The 16,717-nt window shown below is 50.6% G+C and overlaps 1 protein-coding gene across 1 annotated transcript in view; it reads right to left on the bottom strand.

Moving 5' to 3' along the window:
* Window positions 1–16,717, bottom strand: part of LOC147213944 (xylosyltransferase 1-like) — a 59,157-nt gene that overhangs the window by 8,058 nt on the left and 34,382 nt on the right. Inside the window, exons 3-9 of the mRNA XM_086142435.1 lie at window positions 16,372–16,544; window positions 16,051–16,253; window positions 11,365–11,445; window positions 10,879–11,095; window positions 10,543–10,719; window positions 7,321–7,586; window positions 3,634–3,832 (exon numbers count right to left, since the gene is read on the bottom strand). Coding sequence (XP_085998561.1) covers window positions 3,634–3,832; window positions 7,321–7,586; window positions 10,543–10,719; window positions 10,879–11,095; window positions 11,365–11,445; window positions 16,051–16,253; window positions 16,372–16,544 — 1,316 coding nt within the window. The remainder of the gene's footprint in view (window positions 1–3,633; window positions 3,833–7,320; window positions 7,587–10,542; window positions 10,720–10,878; window positions 11,096–11,364; window positions 11,446–16,050; window positions 16,254–16,371; window positions 16,545–16,717) is intronic.

Raw genomic sequence — 16,717 nt, 5'->3', positions numbered from 1 at the left:
CTCGCCGTCTCGCCGGCGCCTACCGTCTGACATTGCCATTAAATAAAGCAGCCCGGTTTGACGCGGACGGTCCCCCCGATCGACATCTGGCCCCGCTTAAAACCACGGGGCACGGATGGCCCTCGGTGGGGGGGGGCAGCCATTTTGAAGTCCTATTAGTGGATGTAATCAAACACATGTGTCGCCCGAGGGCCGCCGGGGGTCCAGACAGACGGACACAGGCTAGTAAAGAATCACTGTGGAGGGGAAGGTGAGGATGAAAGGGTGGTGAACGAAGAGTGTCGGGGATTTAATGGAGGTTTGCTGTGATTCCAGAAAGTCCCTGGTTCAATTCCAACAGCGGGCATTTCTGCACGGAGTTTCCTCCCAAAGTCCAAAAAGATGCAGGAGGTCCAGACTTGTATGCTTATGAATGGTTGTATGTCTATATAACATATAAATAAGAAGGTGAAGGGTTGTACGTTTGTATATGTGGTCCTGAGATCCAGCAACCCCTGGACCGTGAGTGCAAGCGGTCCAGAAAACAACCTATATCTAATTGATCCAAGTTTCCGACAACTTTCCATGTCATCTCTTCTTCATCAGAGTTCACATAAAAGTTTGTTCCAGCTCCAAACCGGGCCAGTAGGGATCTCCAACCTCAACCCTCCACCCTCCGCAGAGATGATATACAAGAAGCACTCTCCCATTCCAGTTTAAACCAAACTTTACTTAAAAGCTTTCTGTTTGACAACATTCACATTTATGTGATGAAAAGTGACACCCGTGCACTCGCGGCGGATGGCGGGAAGCGATGTTCTTTAGGTCAAGCTGACCCGCGTGCCTGCGAACGAGCTGGTTAAACAGCTCGCATATTTCACATCTGGGCTTCACAGGCCACCGCCGCCCCGCTTGACTCCGCGAGGAGCTTTTCACTTTATTTATTTTTCGCTCTGGTCTCGTCGTGCAAGCAGTGTTTCTTTCAGGCACGGATGGAATGCAAATTCCGCGGCAAAAGCTGAGGAGCCCGCTATCTCATTTGTTGCTCACAATACCGACCGGCTTCCAAACGTACTGGAGACATGCAGAGGGAAAAGCAAGAGTTCAAGCTGGTTCGGAACTGACACTTCAGGCTTCGAGTCCCACCCCTAAAACATCACCCGGAAGGCCGGCTCCCTGCGGATGCTACTAAAAGTCGTGTTAACCAAAACTGTGCATCCTGCCTTTATTAGCGGGAGGATTTAATAAAGGAATCGCAATTTTTTGATGTCACAGGAGTTCTTCCATGCGCTAAACATGTTGAATGTGTGCTACAAAGAGCTACTTTGAGGAACAGAGGGCGTGGCTAGCTGGTATGCAAACCTGCTAGCATGAGAAGGGAACAGACCCAACCCAAAGAAGCCAAACTGGACTACAATAATGGAAGCAAGGGTAGCTAGCTGTGCTAACAGCGTGTTTATTTACCCTATAAACTGTGGTTCGACCAATTGCACCTGTGTGAAACGCAGGGCTTTTCAACATCGGTAACCATGGATACAGATGTGCAGCGAGTTTGTAATCAAAATAAAAAAATAAAGAAAAAAACGGACTCGGGACATTTCAGACGATAAGCCGATGGTTATCCTTTTCAGACTAAATCTAGGGTAATTAACCTTGGGACACGGCAGCGGCGTTCTAATCGTGTTTGTCCAAATGTCGTCTTCAAATTCGATATCTGCATCACGCCTGTTGCCCTTTTCCAAAAGCTCTGGTTTTTTTTTTTTTTTTACTTTGTTGCACAGTGAAGTGAAAGGAAGGGGGGGGGGGGGGGTCTCTGCCGTGTTTCTGAAAAGTTCTTTTCATTGAAAGTTTGATTCTCGCCTGCAGAATCTTGACGTTTCTCGAGCCCACGCCCGATTACCGCTTGACATTTTTCTCAAGCTGTGGACAAAGAAGCCTTTCCTTTCTGCAGGTAAAAAAAAAAAAAAAAAAAAAAGACTTTTCCCTGTAGAAACCCTTCAATTCACATGAAGCTGCGTGTTAGCGGAGGAAGCCATTTTGTGGGAAAAAAAAAAAAAAAAAAAAAAAAAGGGTGACAAATTGCACTCAGGTAGCACTCTACTCCCACGTTTTTTTAACCGGCCTCCCATCTTCACGCTGCATTAAAACTTCAGTATCTGCTCGCCGTCCCCGCACCAACATGACAATGCTATCAATCTGCGCGCCTTTGCGAAGGAAACAAGGAGCCGGTGGGCGTTCCACGAAAAAGGGTTCGCTACGATGTCGACCCCCCTTGTCCGTTCTCCGCCAGCCGTTGATTCACCGCCGGGCCGATACATCTCAATGTCAACGCCGACATGAGGCGGGAGACTAATTTTAACTGTGCGGGATTTTAGCGGCGCCGCGCTAAATCAGGCCGTAAAAAAGGCCCATAAAGGCGGCTGGCGGAGGGAGAAGAAGACGTATCTGTCCTCCTTTATGTCCAGAGGAGGACGGGATACACATTGTGAAGTCAAGCATACCGTCTATCCGGGAAAGCCTGATGTATAGCATTTATGTAATGAATCATATCTGCTAAAATGACAAAGAGCGGGGGGGGGGGAGGTGGCGCCGCGGCGGCGCTGTCATCTTATTCCTGCTATTTCTGCTCTTGTCGCTAAAGAAGCCACGGACAGGCGGAGTGATTGACAGTCGCCCCGGCGCTGAGCGCTTTCCCGGGCCGGGTATCCAGATAAAAGCGCCGGCTCGCGTCACTCCGCTGTCACTCACGGGTCGGCGTGCACGGGTAGTGCACGGCCCCTCACAGATGCCCATGAAAGTTTTCTTTGACAGCAACGTGGACAAAGCTAGCAAAGCGGCTAAGCGATTCAACCTCTTGCAAAGGAGGCGGGATGGTTTCCTGTTAAATTAGTAAACAGCCCGTCCCCTTGTCTTGGGATGAACTCGTCCGACTGCGGTCCGACGTGGCCGTTAAAGCCGTCGGTCCGGGCTTCGCATCCCGACAAGGTCGGTGAAATTAAGGTCGCCATGGCGATGAGTCGTACAGCTATTTAGGGCATTCGCGGAGCTCTTTGGAAATCACACGGAATAAGTTATTTGGGGGTTGTTTTTTCCCTGCCAGGCGCGCCGCTGACAAAACGAGGTGTTTCCGTCGAATCCAGGACGGCTGTTTCTTCCGCGGAAACGAGCGCAGCCAGTCTCACGCTGAAGGCAGGCATTCACGTATGTTTAAAAAAAAAAAAAACTCGACAGGCTGATCCCTTCGGAGTAAACAATCAATGTTGCATTTTCGTGCGCGCCGCAATACCTCCTTAATGAGGAGACGCGCTTATCATTCCTGCAAGGGGATCACCGCGGGCGTTTGATGAATAGACAGAAACAGACATGGAGGCGTGTGAGAGGCTGCGCCGCCGCCGCGGCTGGGGAATCGGCGGCAACACAGCAAAAAAAAGCCTCCGACGCACGCATCACGATGTCACGTCGGCCATATTTTGCATGTTGCTGTGCGCGTGTATCCGCATCTATGACAAGCACTCGCACCTCCAAGGTGCTAAACAGAGCAACTCGGGGTACGGTATCTTGCGGGGAGCCGGGAATCGAACCGCCAACCTTGCCGTTGAAGGGATGACCGAACCGCCAAATCAGCCACAATGAAAGGAGAGGTCGCCGACTCACCTCTGCGAACTGCAGCCTGCTGAAGGTGCTACCAGCGGGCGGTGTTAGTTTGAAGTTCTTCTTGGGCGCCACCCAGGTCTCCACCGTCTCCAGCTTGCTGGTGGCGAGGTTGGTGGCGTGGTGCTTGACGAGGTAGCCCTTGAACTGGTCGGACTGGAAGTAGAGGTGCACCGACACGGGGTGGCCCATGGGGAAGTACCTGACGGGGGCGGAGAGTATTTGTTAGCAAACCCAATACCTCGATGGCCGGTCCTCACACTATAAGGTGCTGGATGCTCTGCGGGCACTGGATGCTTTTGGGCGCTGGGTGCGATTGGGGGCTGGATGCTATTGAGCACTGGATGCCATTGGGCACTGGATGGTACTGGGCAGTGGATGCTATTGGGCACTGGATGGTACTGGGCAGTGGATGCTATTGTGTGCTGGATGCCATTGGGTGCTGGATGCTATTGAGCACTGGATACTATTGGGAGCTGGATGTTATTATGCACTGGATACTATTGGGCACTGGATGCTATTGGGTTCTGGATGCTATTGGGCACTGGATACTATTGAGAGCTGGATGTTATTATGCACTGGATACTATTGGGCACTGGATGCTATTGCACACTGGATGCCATTGGGTGCTGGATGCTATTGGGAGCTGGATGCTATTGTGCACTGGATGCTATTGGGTGCCGGTTGCTATGGGGTGCCGGGTGCTATTGTGTGCTCAAAGTGAACAATGATGATTGGCTGACGCTGGCGACCGTGGTGCAGGGTGTCCACCTGCAACACCAAAGCCTGAGTGGCTTCTTGGCATGGTTTGAAGTGATAAAGAACAGCAATCTATCGCCGTTGATGCCCCACTACAGAACGTTGAGCCGCTTTTTTCATTCCCTCGGGGGCCTGAATGGGCGCGACAGCTGGGACCGTGGATGCCTGCCAGCCAGAGGAAATCACGAAAATGAGGGGCCACACACATACATACACAAAGTCCAACTTGAAAACAGTCCGCTGAAGAAAACTCAACTGGGTCATCCAGGCAGCTGAAGTGGCGAGGAGGTCTAACCCCAACTCCCCCCACCCTTCCCCTCGATTAGTCTGCTGTTTGTTGGTGTGTCAGGGAGGGCTGGCCCCGGGGGCAGTCAACCCGGGTGACTTCTGGAGAAACAAACAAGGAGGCCGGGTGGGCGCCGCTGCGGGACAAACCGCAGCTGCTCTCGGGCGCATCCCGGCCGGGGTTGCCCCTCTACCCCCTCCCCCGTCTCTTCCGCGCCCTTAAATTCTTTGCAGCTCCTCTTTTGCCCGAGACGGACCAGCACTCCCACGGCGCCCCCCCCCCCTTTTTGCTCCCCACCGCGCCCTCATCAGTATTCCCCGGCAGGAACCAGGAGTCAAGCCGGCCCAGCGAATGCTACCCTGACAAGCAGAACAGCAAATATTTACACCCTCCGCGATAACAGCGCTCTCCTTCACCGCTATTTTCCCGTCTGCCTCCGCTCGTCTTCGTCCCGGATCGTCCGTCACTTTTCGATTTCAATCCCCCGCTTTGCGATTCTCCGCCACGAGCTGGACTTTTTTCCCCCAGAGGAGAAGCGTATGCCAGGGGAGGCCGGACGCCAATCAAGCTTTCCGCCCGCCTTCCACCGTCGCGGCAGGAACGGCCGAACGGCCTAAACTCTCACCCCCGGACCGGCTGGCCGTCACGCCACGCATCTGAATTCCGCACAGGCGAGCGCCGCATGTGCCGCCGCGCTTGAGACGCCAATCAAACATAAGCGCTATAAATGACCCGAACGTGGCTAGATTGAGGAAAACACTGATCAGGCTGCATGCAGGCCTGCACTCTCAGCACAGAGCAACTCTCATCATATATGACCTTGCTCATTATTTATACAAGCATACATATATACATTTAGAATATCGAGAGAATTAATACGGACGCCTCATCATGCATGTCCACGTGTCGAGCCGTGGCGAACGCACACATGCAAAGACACGTATAAATATGCATGTTTGCATATATGTGTGTGTAAAGATATGATAAGTGTGTACAGTACATACTATAGCTACGCTGTATATATTTGCATGGATGTGACATGCAGTCAGACACATGCACACCAATACACACTCACACACATAAATTTTTATGTATAATATACATATTGTATATATAATACATGTAGGAATCATATATATTCATTATATTTAATATTATCTTTATATCACACCTTTATTTTGCATAAATGCACACATTCACACATACATATGCAGACGCGTAGATACACATCTAGACTCGTGGACACAAACACACATGTATATAAATCTTTTACACAGGTGTCTTTATGGATGTATGTCTAAATATATGCATATATATATCTAAATCTTTATATATAGAGAGAGAAAGAGAGTATGGACATATACATACATACATGCAGCTAGAGACACATGCATACTCACATATGAGTCTTATGTGTGTATAGAATTGTATACATTGTACATGTAGTACACATGTGTAACACGTAATACTGTACGCATATATTCACGGGTATCTATTAAACACGTGAATTAGTACATAAGTACACACAAGTATATACACGCATGGGTGTATGTGTCTGTAACTTTATATTTTCCATTTTTTTGTATGTAAATGGAGTGAGTGTGCACATAAAATACATACAAGCACAAACCCATTCAAATACATACACACACACACACACACACAGCCAGACAGCCACACAAAAAAGTATGTGTGTATGTATATGAATGTATACATGTTGTACATGTAATAGAAATCTGTATGAATTATATATATGTTCAAGTATGCATTATATATCATAGTAAATAATACATAAATATATGTATTATATGTATTATACCCATGAACAGATGCGCTTGCACATGCATTACACACACACACACACACACACACACACACACACACACATGTGTGCATGCACAATACTGGATATACACAGTGCGCGTGTGTGCCTGTGTTTATGCATATTTTCACACACACACACACATACACACGCACACACGCACACACACACGTTTTGGCAGAAACCTGCTGCAGCTGATAGAAGGTCTGGCGGCTGCTCGGCCGCCTCCTTGTCCTGCACAGCTTTACCTGCAGGACTTCACAGAACACCCACAATGCACCGGGACAGGCGGCGCTGTCAGCGGGCACCCTGTCATCCCGGATCCCCCGCTTACCGGATACAAAACATCTCGGCTGACAAAGCCCGGCTCAGCCGAGCCTCGCGCTTTTTATCTTTTTTTTTTTCCCTTTTTCTTTTCACTTTCAACGGAAAATAATGCCGGGGCTTAAAACCGCCGCTGGACAGCCGGTGGTTTGTGGACGCTTTTGGATGACCGCGAACAACAAGGAGCCGCCGCTCGGATCAGATAATGGCACGTCTTCTCCCGTTATTCGGAAACATCTGCCGCCCCCCCCCCCGGCTCCTCTCCGGCGAGCGATTGCGCCTTAGCAATGGGAGCTATAGATAGCACGATTATCGGCGGGGCGAGCGCCTCATGTGACATAATCAATAACATCAGCCGGAGCCCCTGGGTGACCGCAGCGGTGTGAAATGCGACCGTGCGTGCGGACGATTTGTCCACGGTCTGTTTGCGCCGACGCGGCGGCCGCCCGTATCCTTGGCGACCGTGAAAACCGGCGCTGGTCGGTGCTAGTCGGCTCACCTGCAGCTGTGATCCGTCGGGTCGCCCCGCAGGGCGGCGGCAGCCCGGGCCAGGCCCAGCCGCGAGAACGAGTGATAGTACGTGAGCTGCGTGTCGGACAGACTGGCCACGCCGTCCGGCTCGTCGTGCACGTTCTCCCAGTACGAATTCAGGCCCGGCGTGCCCGGGGGTAACGACCCGTACAGGTAGGCGTCCAGGTGGTTGACGATCTCCTGGTTGACGCTGGCTTCGAACTTCCTGGCGAAGAAGGTGGGACGCACCGTTTGCTGCGGAGGAGGAGACAGATTTGGGAATGGGGTTTGCCCTCATCGCTAATTTCAGATCAGACAAGTGTTTGTGTGACTTTTCTTTTTGTGAGTGTTCAACCAAAACAAAATAAGATTATGCAAAAACCAATTTGAGCCGGGGCTCGACATCCAAATTCTGCCAGGAAGGAACAAGTCGCAATATTTGCATCGTATTCAAATTAGCCTACCGTGCGCTACATGCACACACACACACACACACACACGTGCATGCGGTACTCAACATGCTGTCGCTAAACACGACTTTCAGGAACTCTGGAATTTCAAAATCTGTAAAAAAAAAAGCAGATCGGCAGAAGGGAGCGATTTTTTTAAATGCTAGCGAAGTCAGCTAGCAAGCGCTGCTGTAGCGGCTAACCGCTACATAAAGCAAGGTGGGCTGATTTGAAGAGGAGGCTGGATGATTGGTGCAAGAATTCAAACATTAATGCAACACAGTTTGGACGTATTTGTACATATTATATATGATATATTTGTAAGGATGTAGCGGTTTCTGTACTTTAAAAGTAAATAAGTCGCCGCATTCCTTGATGTACTTTTACTGCAGAAATGAAGCATCTCAACACAGACGCAGTATCTGCACCATCTTCGGTCTCCGTCCGTTTTGTCGGCAACGCTCCCCGTCCAGCGGCGTGTCCTCCCCGCCCCCTCCTCACTGTGGCGCCGTGAAATCTGCCGCCCCCGCGACTTGGCGTTCACACAATGGCGCCCTTCTTTCTTTTTTACCCCTTTGCCGCAGACGCAAAACTATTTACCGATAGTTTCACCCGAGCGCCGGGCACCTCGGTGCTACCCGAAGACCAAACCCAGGCTGCGGTAGATGTTCCAGAGTTCAGTTGATTCTCATGGCGGCGCGGGGAGCGGCGGGGCTTCTAACGCGGCTCCTCCTGGAACCGGATGATACATCATGTACGATAATGCGGCCGATGAATGAAACATTCGTTCCCGGAGTCCCGCCGTGCCCGCTCGGCGCGGTCGTCTGAATGTGCCGACCTGTCACAACCCGTCCCCCCAAACGCGTTTCAATCTTAAAGGTATCATAGCAACCGGGATGCACCCGGACAAAGGCAAGGCTGCTGCGCTCTCCTCCACTTCACTCTGCATTAAGGACGGGCCGTCAAATTCACCACCGGAGGAAATTTCAAATCGTCCTACTTGAAATAAACCGTCCAAAAGGAACTGGACCTTTGGGATATTGGGTTCTGTTTTTAGAGATATAAATCATCGCATTTATCCCAGGAAGGGGTCGAAGTCAAGCTGAGAGACGATGATAAAGAAAAACTGGCAAATGCTAGCGTATTTTTAGGGGATCACGGCGGCGACGTGGCGGCGCAGCACTCGGCGCTTCCGCCCCAAAGCAAGAAGGTTCGATCGGTATGTTGCACATCTCTATAAGGCGCGCAATTAATAAGCGGTATATGTAATGAAAGAATGAATGAATTAAGCCGGAAAACCAATAGCTGAACATCTTTACCGCGGTGCAGACCCTAGCTAGCTCACAGAATCCCTGTTTAACTGTTGGCGCCAGGCAGGCTTAGTTATGTAGCTGCATAAACAGCTGAGGTGATGACATGGGAAGGAAATCGTTTTGCGAGTCGCCAAGGTAACGTCGATTTAGCGCGCCGCAGGTGCGGTTTTGAGACTACTATCCGAAGAGGTGGAGAAGACGCGAGCGAGCGAGCGCTCTGCTAACTAACAAAAACAAAATGACCTCAGCGGTTAGACCTCCCGGACCAAACCAGGAACCGTCTTAATACAATAAATCCTCGAGACCGGTGATTAGCATCGCCACGAGCCAACAGTCGAGCGAGACGCGCACCGTTTCCCTCCAGAAAACCTCAGTGCGGTCGACTCCTCTCTGAGACCGGAGGAGCTGCCGCGGCCGTGAAAGCACTTCGACATTGGTTTCACTTTTCCGGGCCGGAGGGACCGCCGGCTTGTTCCACACCGACTCTGCGAGTTTCTGTGTCTCTATCTCCCCCGACGCGGCGGCGCAGAGCTAAATTGAGCTTGCGCGCTGGATGGGATATTAGCTCCTATTAATTCGGAGCCTGGCAGGCTTGGGAGAGGCCGCTTTGTTCCCCGGGTTTGGACTCCACTGATACCCGGGTGCCAACCAGACCCCGCAGCTCTGCCAGGGCGCCGCGGTAATGTTTTGGCACCGCGGCTGCCAGGGAGCGAGGGAGACAGACGGCAGACGGGTCCGCCGGAGGGAGAGCTGAGGTCAGCGTGACTGGTATGCGGGGGAGGAGGAGGAGAAGGGGAACGAGATGAGATGAAATGAATCACCTCGCAGAAGGAATATGACTCGGAGAGACGGGGTGTCCTCACATTGTGCCGCCGCTTCTTTTTTTTTCTCGCTTTTCAGGAGCGTATTAAAAAAAAAGTAGCGGGCCATCGCCGCCGCTCGCTTTCATTTGGTAGAAGCCGACCAGCCCCTTACACCCGCGGCTAAGAGGGCCATGATCACTATTAAGATGTTACCCTTTTCTGGGTCGTACAAATGAAGATGACGCACATTTGTAGCCGGCGGGATCCGGGGGTTTAGAGGACAAACGGCGAGGGCAGGGACGGGAAATCTGATGTATTTAGCGGGACGTAAACCGACCCCCGGGGTCGTCGCTGGCTCTGGAGTGGCCGGGGAGCAAGAACGGTATGCTTCGGCAGACAGAAACGGCAATGCCGGGGAGCAAGAACGGTATGCTTCGGCAGACAGAAACGGCAATGCCGGGGAGCAAGAACGGTATGCTTCGGCAGACAGAAACGGCAATGCCGGGGAGCAAGAACGGTATGCTTCGGCAGACAGAAACGGCAATGCCGGGAAGACCGGTCAAGCTGGGCCTTTGACCGGCCTTTGACCAACGCCGCCTCCGGCCATCGCCTGCGTCTTCTTCGGACTTCCCTGTCTTGCGTTTACCTGGAAGCGGTGGAAATCGGCGGGCTTGAAGTCGTTGGGCGAGCAGCCGCACCAGTCCACGATGTGCTTGTACTGACACTTGCAGCCGAGTTTGCGGTTCCAGTTGGTGATGCGCAGGTTGTTGTCCACCATGCTCTCGCAGTGGGCGCTGTTCTCCAGCACGGTGTGGAAGAAGGACTGGGGACGGAGACAAAGGGGAATTTAGAAGACGACGCTACTTCTATTTTTCCCTGCCCGATGGACGCGAGCCAGCTTGCGATAAACATCGGTTATCCGCAGAGATCATTCGGTTCCATCCAATCTTCGTCTGTTCGTCAGAGGCTAGAAGGACGGTACCTCGGCGGGCAGCAGGGTGTAGGCGTAGAAACGCTTCATGTTGACCACCAGGTCGTCCTTGGAGTTGATGACGTACTCCACGAACGCTCGGTTCAAGAGGAACCAGTCCGAACCGCCGTCCACCGAGACGCCCTCCGGGATTTTACGGTCACCGAGCCGCCACATGTGGGTGTCGCACTCGAAGAAGAGGCGGTCCAGGCCCTGCTTACGGATAAACCTGGAAAATGAGAGAAGGCGAACACACAAATACGTCAGATTTGTCAATTCAACCCTTCGGGTCTTCGGTGAGAAGAATCGTCCGAGGAAGAGTCGGGGGTTCGTTGCTTGGTATTCCGGGCGGCGGGGCCCGGGTGTCCTGGCGGCGACCTCGCAGACGGTTAATTAACGGAGGCTAATTGCGTTGTGATTCAGCGACCGGCGGACCGCGGCGCGCTTCGCAAGGTGCCGCTGCGTGCAGGTTTAGCGAGGGCTAAATTTGCGTCTCACCTGGCGTTATCCCTGCCGTGGGACTTGATGAAGTTCATGTCTCTGTACTTGGAGAGGAAGGCCACCAGCTGGTTATTGGTCCTGAAAATGCAGGAGAATTAAATTTTAGGAGGCCCGGCTGCGGGACATATGGCCGCGGCCGGTCGGCTCTGCGGGGCGCGCGGGATGCAACGTGCGGGAAGCTAAATTATCTGGCCCGACCGGACCGGATCCATCCGGCTTCCCTGACAGCAATCTAACCTTGGACTTTCGTCCTTATTACCTTTTGATAAACATGTAACGCAGCCACCCGTGCTAACCCGTGAACATAATCCCACAGGAGACAACAATAACAGCACACCCTACCGCCCCTCAGTACCGCCCCTTTTGTTTTTTTTCTTGTCATTTAATACTCCCGGGTTGTAAGAGAGATGCGCCGTCAAGGAGGCACGACAGTGTAATAACAGTGTAATAACAGTGTAATAGGATCCCGGCGGCTGCACCCAGAAGTATCTCCTCCCCGGCTGGTATTCAGTTTCATCGCACCGCGGACGATTTCCCTCGCTTCTATTTATGCTGCTTTCTTTTCATTTTGAGTGCTAAGTCGTATTTTACTCCGGGTTCTGCCCCGGAGGACACCTGTGGGATTTGGTATGGAACGTCCTGGCATGTGTGTGTGTGTTGTTTGTGTGAGTGTGTGTGTGTGTGTGTGTGTGAGGTGACACTTTCGCTGAGGTCCAGCTGCTGACAAGGTAAAGAGGAAGGCGCGTCCAAACCAAGTGGGGTCAAAGGTCACCTCTGATGATCACAAAGCTCCGCAAAACACTGGCAATAATTTCGATTTTAGCTCGAGGGGAGGGATTAGATAAATGATTAGGGGAAAAATAAGCGCGCACACAAACACACACACACACGCACACACACACACACACACACACACACACACACACACACACATCTTGTATATACATGTATATACATATCTACTATATATATCTATATGTGTGTGTCATATGTGTGTGTCTATATGTCACACAGACATGCTCACAAAAAATAACACACACACGCACACACACACACACACATCTTGTATATACATGTATATGCATATCTACTATATATATCTATATGTGTGTGTCTATATGTCACACAGACATGTTCACAAAAAATAACACACACACGCACGCACACACACACACACACACACACACACACACACACACACACACACACACACACACACACACAGTAACATGCATATATGCACTCACCCCAAACACACCATCCTACCCACAAACACACTGAAAAGAATTCCCTCATACATATTCACGAGGACACAAAAGGGCTTGTAGCACCACACACACACACATACACACACACACACACACACACACACACACTCACAGACCCATACATATTGATCTATCTGTCTATCTAAACATACACAGTCACACATCCATATGCACACATTTAGACACACACACACACACACACACACACACACACGCACACAAAGACACCTGCACACCTGTGCATATTGATCTATGTATCTAAATAAAGACAGTCACACATCCACATACACACATGCAACTACACGTGCACACACACACACACACATACACACACACTTACACACTTGTACATATTGATCTATCTACCTATCTATCTATATAAACACACAGTCACACATCCACATACACACATGCAGCCACACATGCACGTACACACCCAGCCACTCACCTACCCACACACACACACACACACACACACACACCCAGGGCAGGGGGAGTTCATGTCAGGCTCCAGCTTTGCCACCTGAGTGGTCACCCTGTCCACTTGGTCTAGTTTGCTTACTGTCAGCCCCGTGGCTGCTCGCTTTCTCAGCGGTGTTCACATGCACAAGGTTAACACACACACACACACACACACCAACACCCCTGTGTTCCCACATGGCCCGGAAAATGTGCACCTTTTCTCACACACACACACACACACATACAGGAACTGAGCTCCCCTCCAGTCTCCTCAGATCCACAGCTGTGGCCTTTTTTTTTTTAAAAAAAAAAAAAAAAGGGTTTAATGTCCAAGACGGTTACTGGATGATCCCAGAGGGGTATGATGGGAACACACACTCACACACACTCACACACACACACATGCAACAACACTGAAAGGGTAAAAATCAATCAGACATTCTCGCAAAAAAGAACCTGGGAGAGTTTTTTTTTTTTTTTTTCTAGTTTAGTTGGACATTCAGGATTTTCTAAGCTGAAATAAACGGATGGAAGATTTTTTTTTTTTTTTTTTTTCCGCCGCAGCTGGAAACGGCACCTATCATTTTCCGACCGAAAGCTGGCAGGACGGCGGCGTCGAAAAAGATGTCCGGCGACGAGAGAAGAGGCCCGGAGCTCTCCGGAGGAGACGGTGCAGATAAAAAGCTGGGAAAGAGGGTCATACTCTCTGACAAAGCAAGCGTGTAACTCATCCTCTGGTCTCTCTGGACACACACACACACACACACACACACACGGAGTATATCTCCCCGTGGACACACAGCCCCCCCGCTGGTGTGAGAGGCTCAGGGTTTTGCCTTTGAGAGCCAGCCATGCGGCAGGACAGACATTATCGTGGAATTAGAGGGGAAATAATGCTCGTCTCCCGTCCCGCTGATAACAACAGCGCTAGTCAGGGCCCGGACTGGGGAGGGGGGTGCTGGGGGTGCTGGGGGGACTGGGGGGGGGGGGGGGGGGGGCGCATTCCTCCTCACACACACACACACACACACACACACACACACACACACACACACGCAAATACACTTGAGCCTGCAGGCGAAACAACCGAGGCCACGTCAAACACACACTTTTAACGTAAATGCCTTTGGGGGCCGGGTTTCCGTTTCAAGGGTGGAAAGTGTGTGTGTGGGTGTGTGTGTGTGTGTGTGTGTGTGTGTGTGGGGGGGGGGTCTTTGCACAGAGAAAAATCTTTGTCATTGATCGTTAGGGATAATCATTTTCTGATCATCCAGAAGAGCTTGTCCAAAGACCTCATAAAAATATATATAAATGTATATACATACACACACACACATAGACACACACACAGACACAGACACACACACACACACACACACACATACACACACACACACACTCACACATACACATATATGTAGACATGCACACACACATACACACACACACACACACACACACACACATATATAACAAATATACACACATACATACATACATGTACACTTACACACACATACATATACACGCACACACACACACATATATAACACACATATAACATATACGCACACACATACATATATGTATACATTCACACACACACACATATACATACATATACACACACAAATACATAACATATACACACATGCACACACATATATATGTATACACACAGATATATATGCATACACATATACATAGACACACAAACACACACACACACACATATACACTCAAACACGTATACACACACACACACACACGTATACACACACACAAGACACAAATATATATAGAGAGATACACACATATATATATATATATACACACAGATACACATATACATACATACACATACAGATATATACACACACACACAGACATGTATATATAGATACAGACATATATGTGTGTGTGTGTGTGTGTGTGTGTGTGTGTGTGTGTGTGTGCATATAAATATCTGTATATAAATATATATATATATATATACCTCACGCAAAACACACATTCAATTTGGGGTTTCCAAAACAAAACTGAAATGTTTTTTTATTTTCAAAAGCCTCTCGGTTAATACACGTGTAATTACACTGTAACTACACAGCAAAGTCTTCCCGCCGTATTCTGTTCGCTCGGAGGAAAGAAAAGGCCGAGGCGCCGCGCGAGCGCTCGTTCGCTGAGCGTAGGAGCGATATTTATAAAATTCTATATAAAGGAGGGATCCGATGAAACTCGGCTCCACTTGTCCTTCCCAACTGCTCATTTGCCTTTTTTCGCCGATCCGACAGAAAAAAAAAAAAAAAAAAAGAAAAACGCCGTCAGCCCTCTCGTTTCCCGACGCCGTCACCTTTATGGAAATAATGCCGGGAGGGAAGTGAAGCCTAAAAATAAAACCGAAATATCCGCCGTCCAAACCCAAGCTCCATCCCCTCCTTCCAGCTCGACCGGCGAGGACGACTCTCCTCCGATGGAGATTTAAATCGAGAAAAAAAAAAAAAAACGGTCCCGGAGTGACCATAAAGTCACATAAAAAAATGTATAAATTAGGGGAACCGGTTAAGTCAGATCTTCTGCGAGAGCCCGTTTCTCCATGACTTCATGGCGGGTCCACGCAGGCTCTGCGGCTTTTAATTACCTTTTACTGCCTCTAAAAAGCGCTGCTTTTCGAGGCGGAGCGATGACTTTCGGGGCCGTACGGGACGCGGCGGGCTCGGGAAGTCGATAGTTATTGACCCCGGGCAATTAAATTGTAATCAGTTCGCCATGTAACCCGCTCGGCGGGGCGACGGTTGCCGGGGAGAAGCAGACGTTCCGCCTCATCGATCCGCTCGGTTCGAAGCGAGCGGCTCTTTATTTAAAGTTCATCGGATTCCCCCTCCACCCCCCCCACCTCCGTATTGTTACATCTCCCGCTTCCTGACATCCGGAAGGACGACGCGTTTTCTTCTACCTGATGGGGTAGTCGGCGGCGCTCAGGTTGATGAAGAAATCCCAGCGCCAGTCCCTCATGGCCAGCAGGTCGGCCATGCTGCGGAGGTACATGGTCAGCAGGCTGGCGCCGCCCCAGATGGTGGCCATGCGCCACGGGGTCACCCTCACGTTGGGGTACTGCGCCGCCATGGCCTGCACCTGCCTGTGGAGGTAGTTGGAGCGCTGGAGCGAAAAAGAAATTGTGTAATAACACGGTTATTACCATCTTATTACGATAAAAATAGTTCTTCATCGTGGACGAAAAGGAATTCATGAAGTGAATGTGATGCCGAGGACTCACCTGGTCCACGTGGACATAGTAGTAGTGCGAGGTGTGGTAGATGGTCTTGAAGAGGCGCCGGAACTGGCGAGCGGCTCGTCCGTGGACGACCAGGACGAAGGCGATCCGCACCGGGTCGGCCGGGAAACCTTCCGCCGAGTCTTCGTCCCACTGGACGTTCACGTTGGCTTTACCTGCGCGTCAGGGGGGAGACGGCGGCGTTTACGTACGGCCAAGGAATCCACGCGCCGAGGTAGAGGAGGATAAAAAAAGGGAGCGCTGGAAGTGGCGATTAGCATATTCATTACGTACGATGTCACCGGCGGCCGCGAGTCAGCGTTATTACACTCTCTCTGAGTCTCAATTA

Source organism: Fistularia commersonii, chromosome 35 (assembly GCF_037954325.1).
Source record: "Fistularia commersonii isolate RoL2024-O1a breed Wild chromosome 35, RoL_Fcom_v1.0, whole genome shotgun sequence".
Classification (NCBI taxonomy): domain Eukaryota; kingdom Metazoa; phylum Chordata; class Actinopteri; order Syngnathiformes; family Fistulariidae; genus Fistularia; species Fistularia commersonii.
The sequence above is the reverse complement of the archived record's forward strand: the minus strand, read 5'-3'. Positions and strand labels throughout refer to the sequence as shown.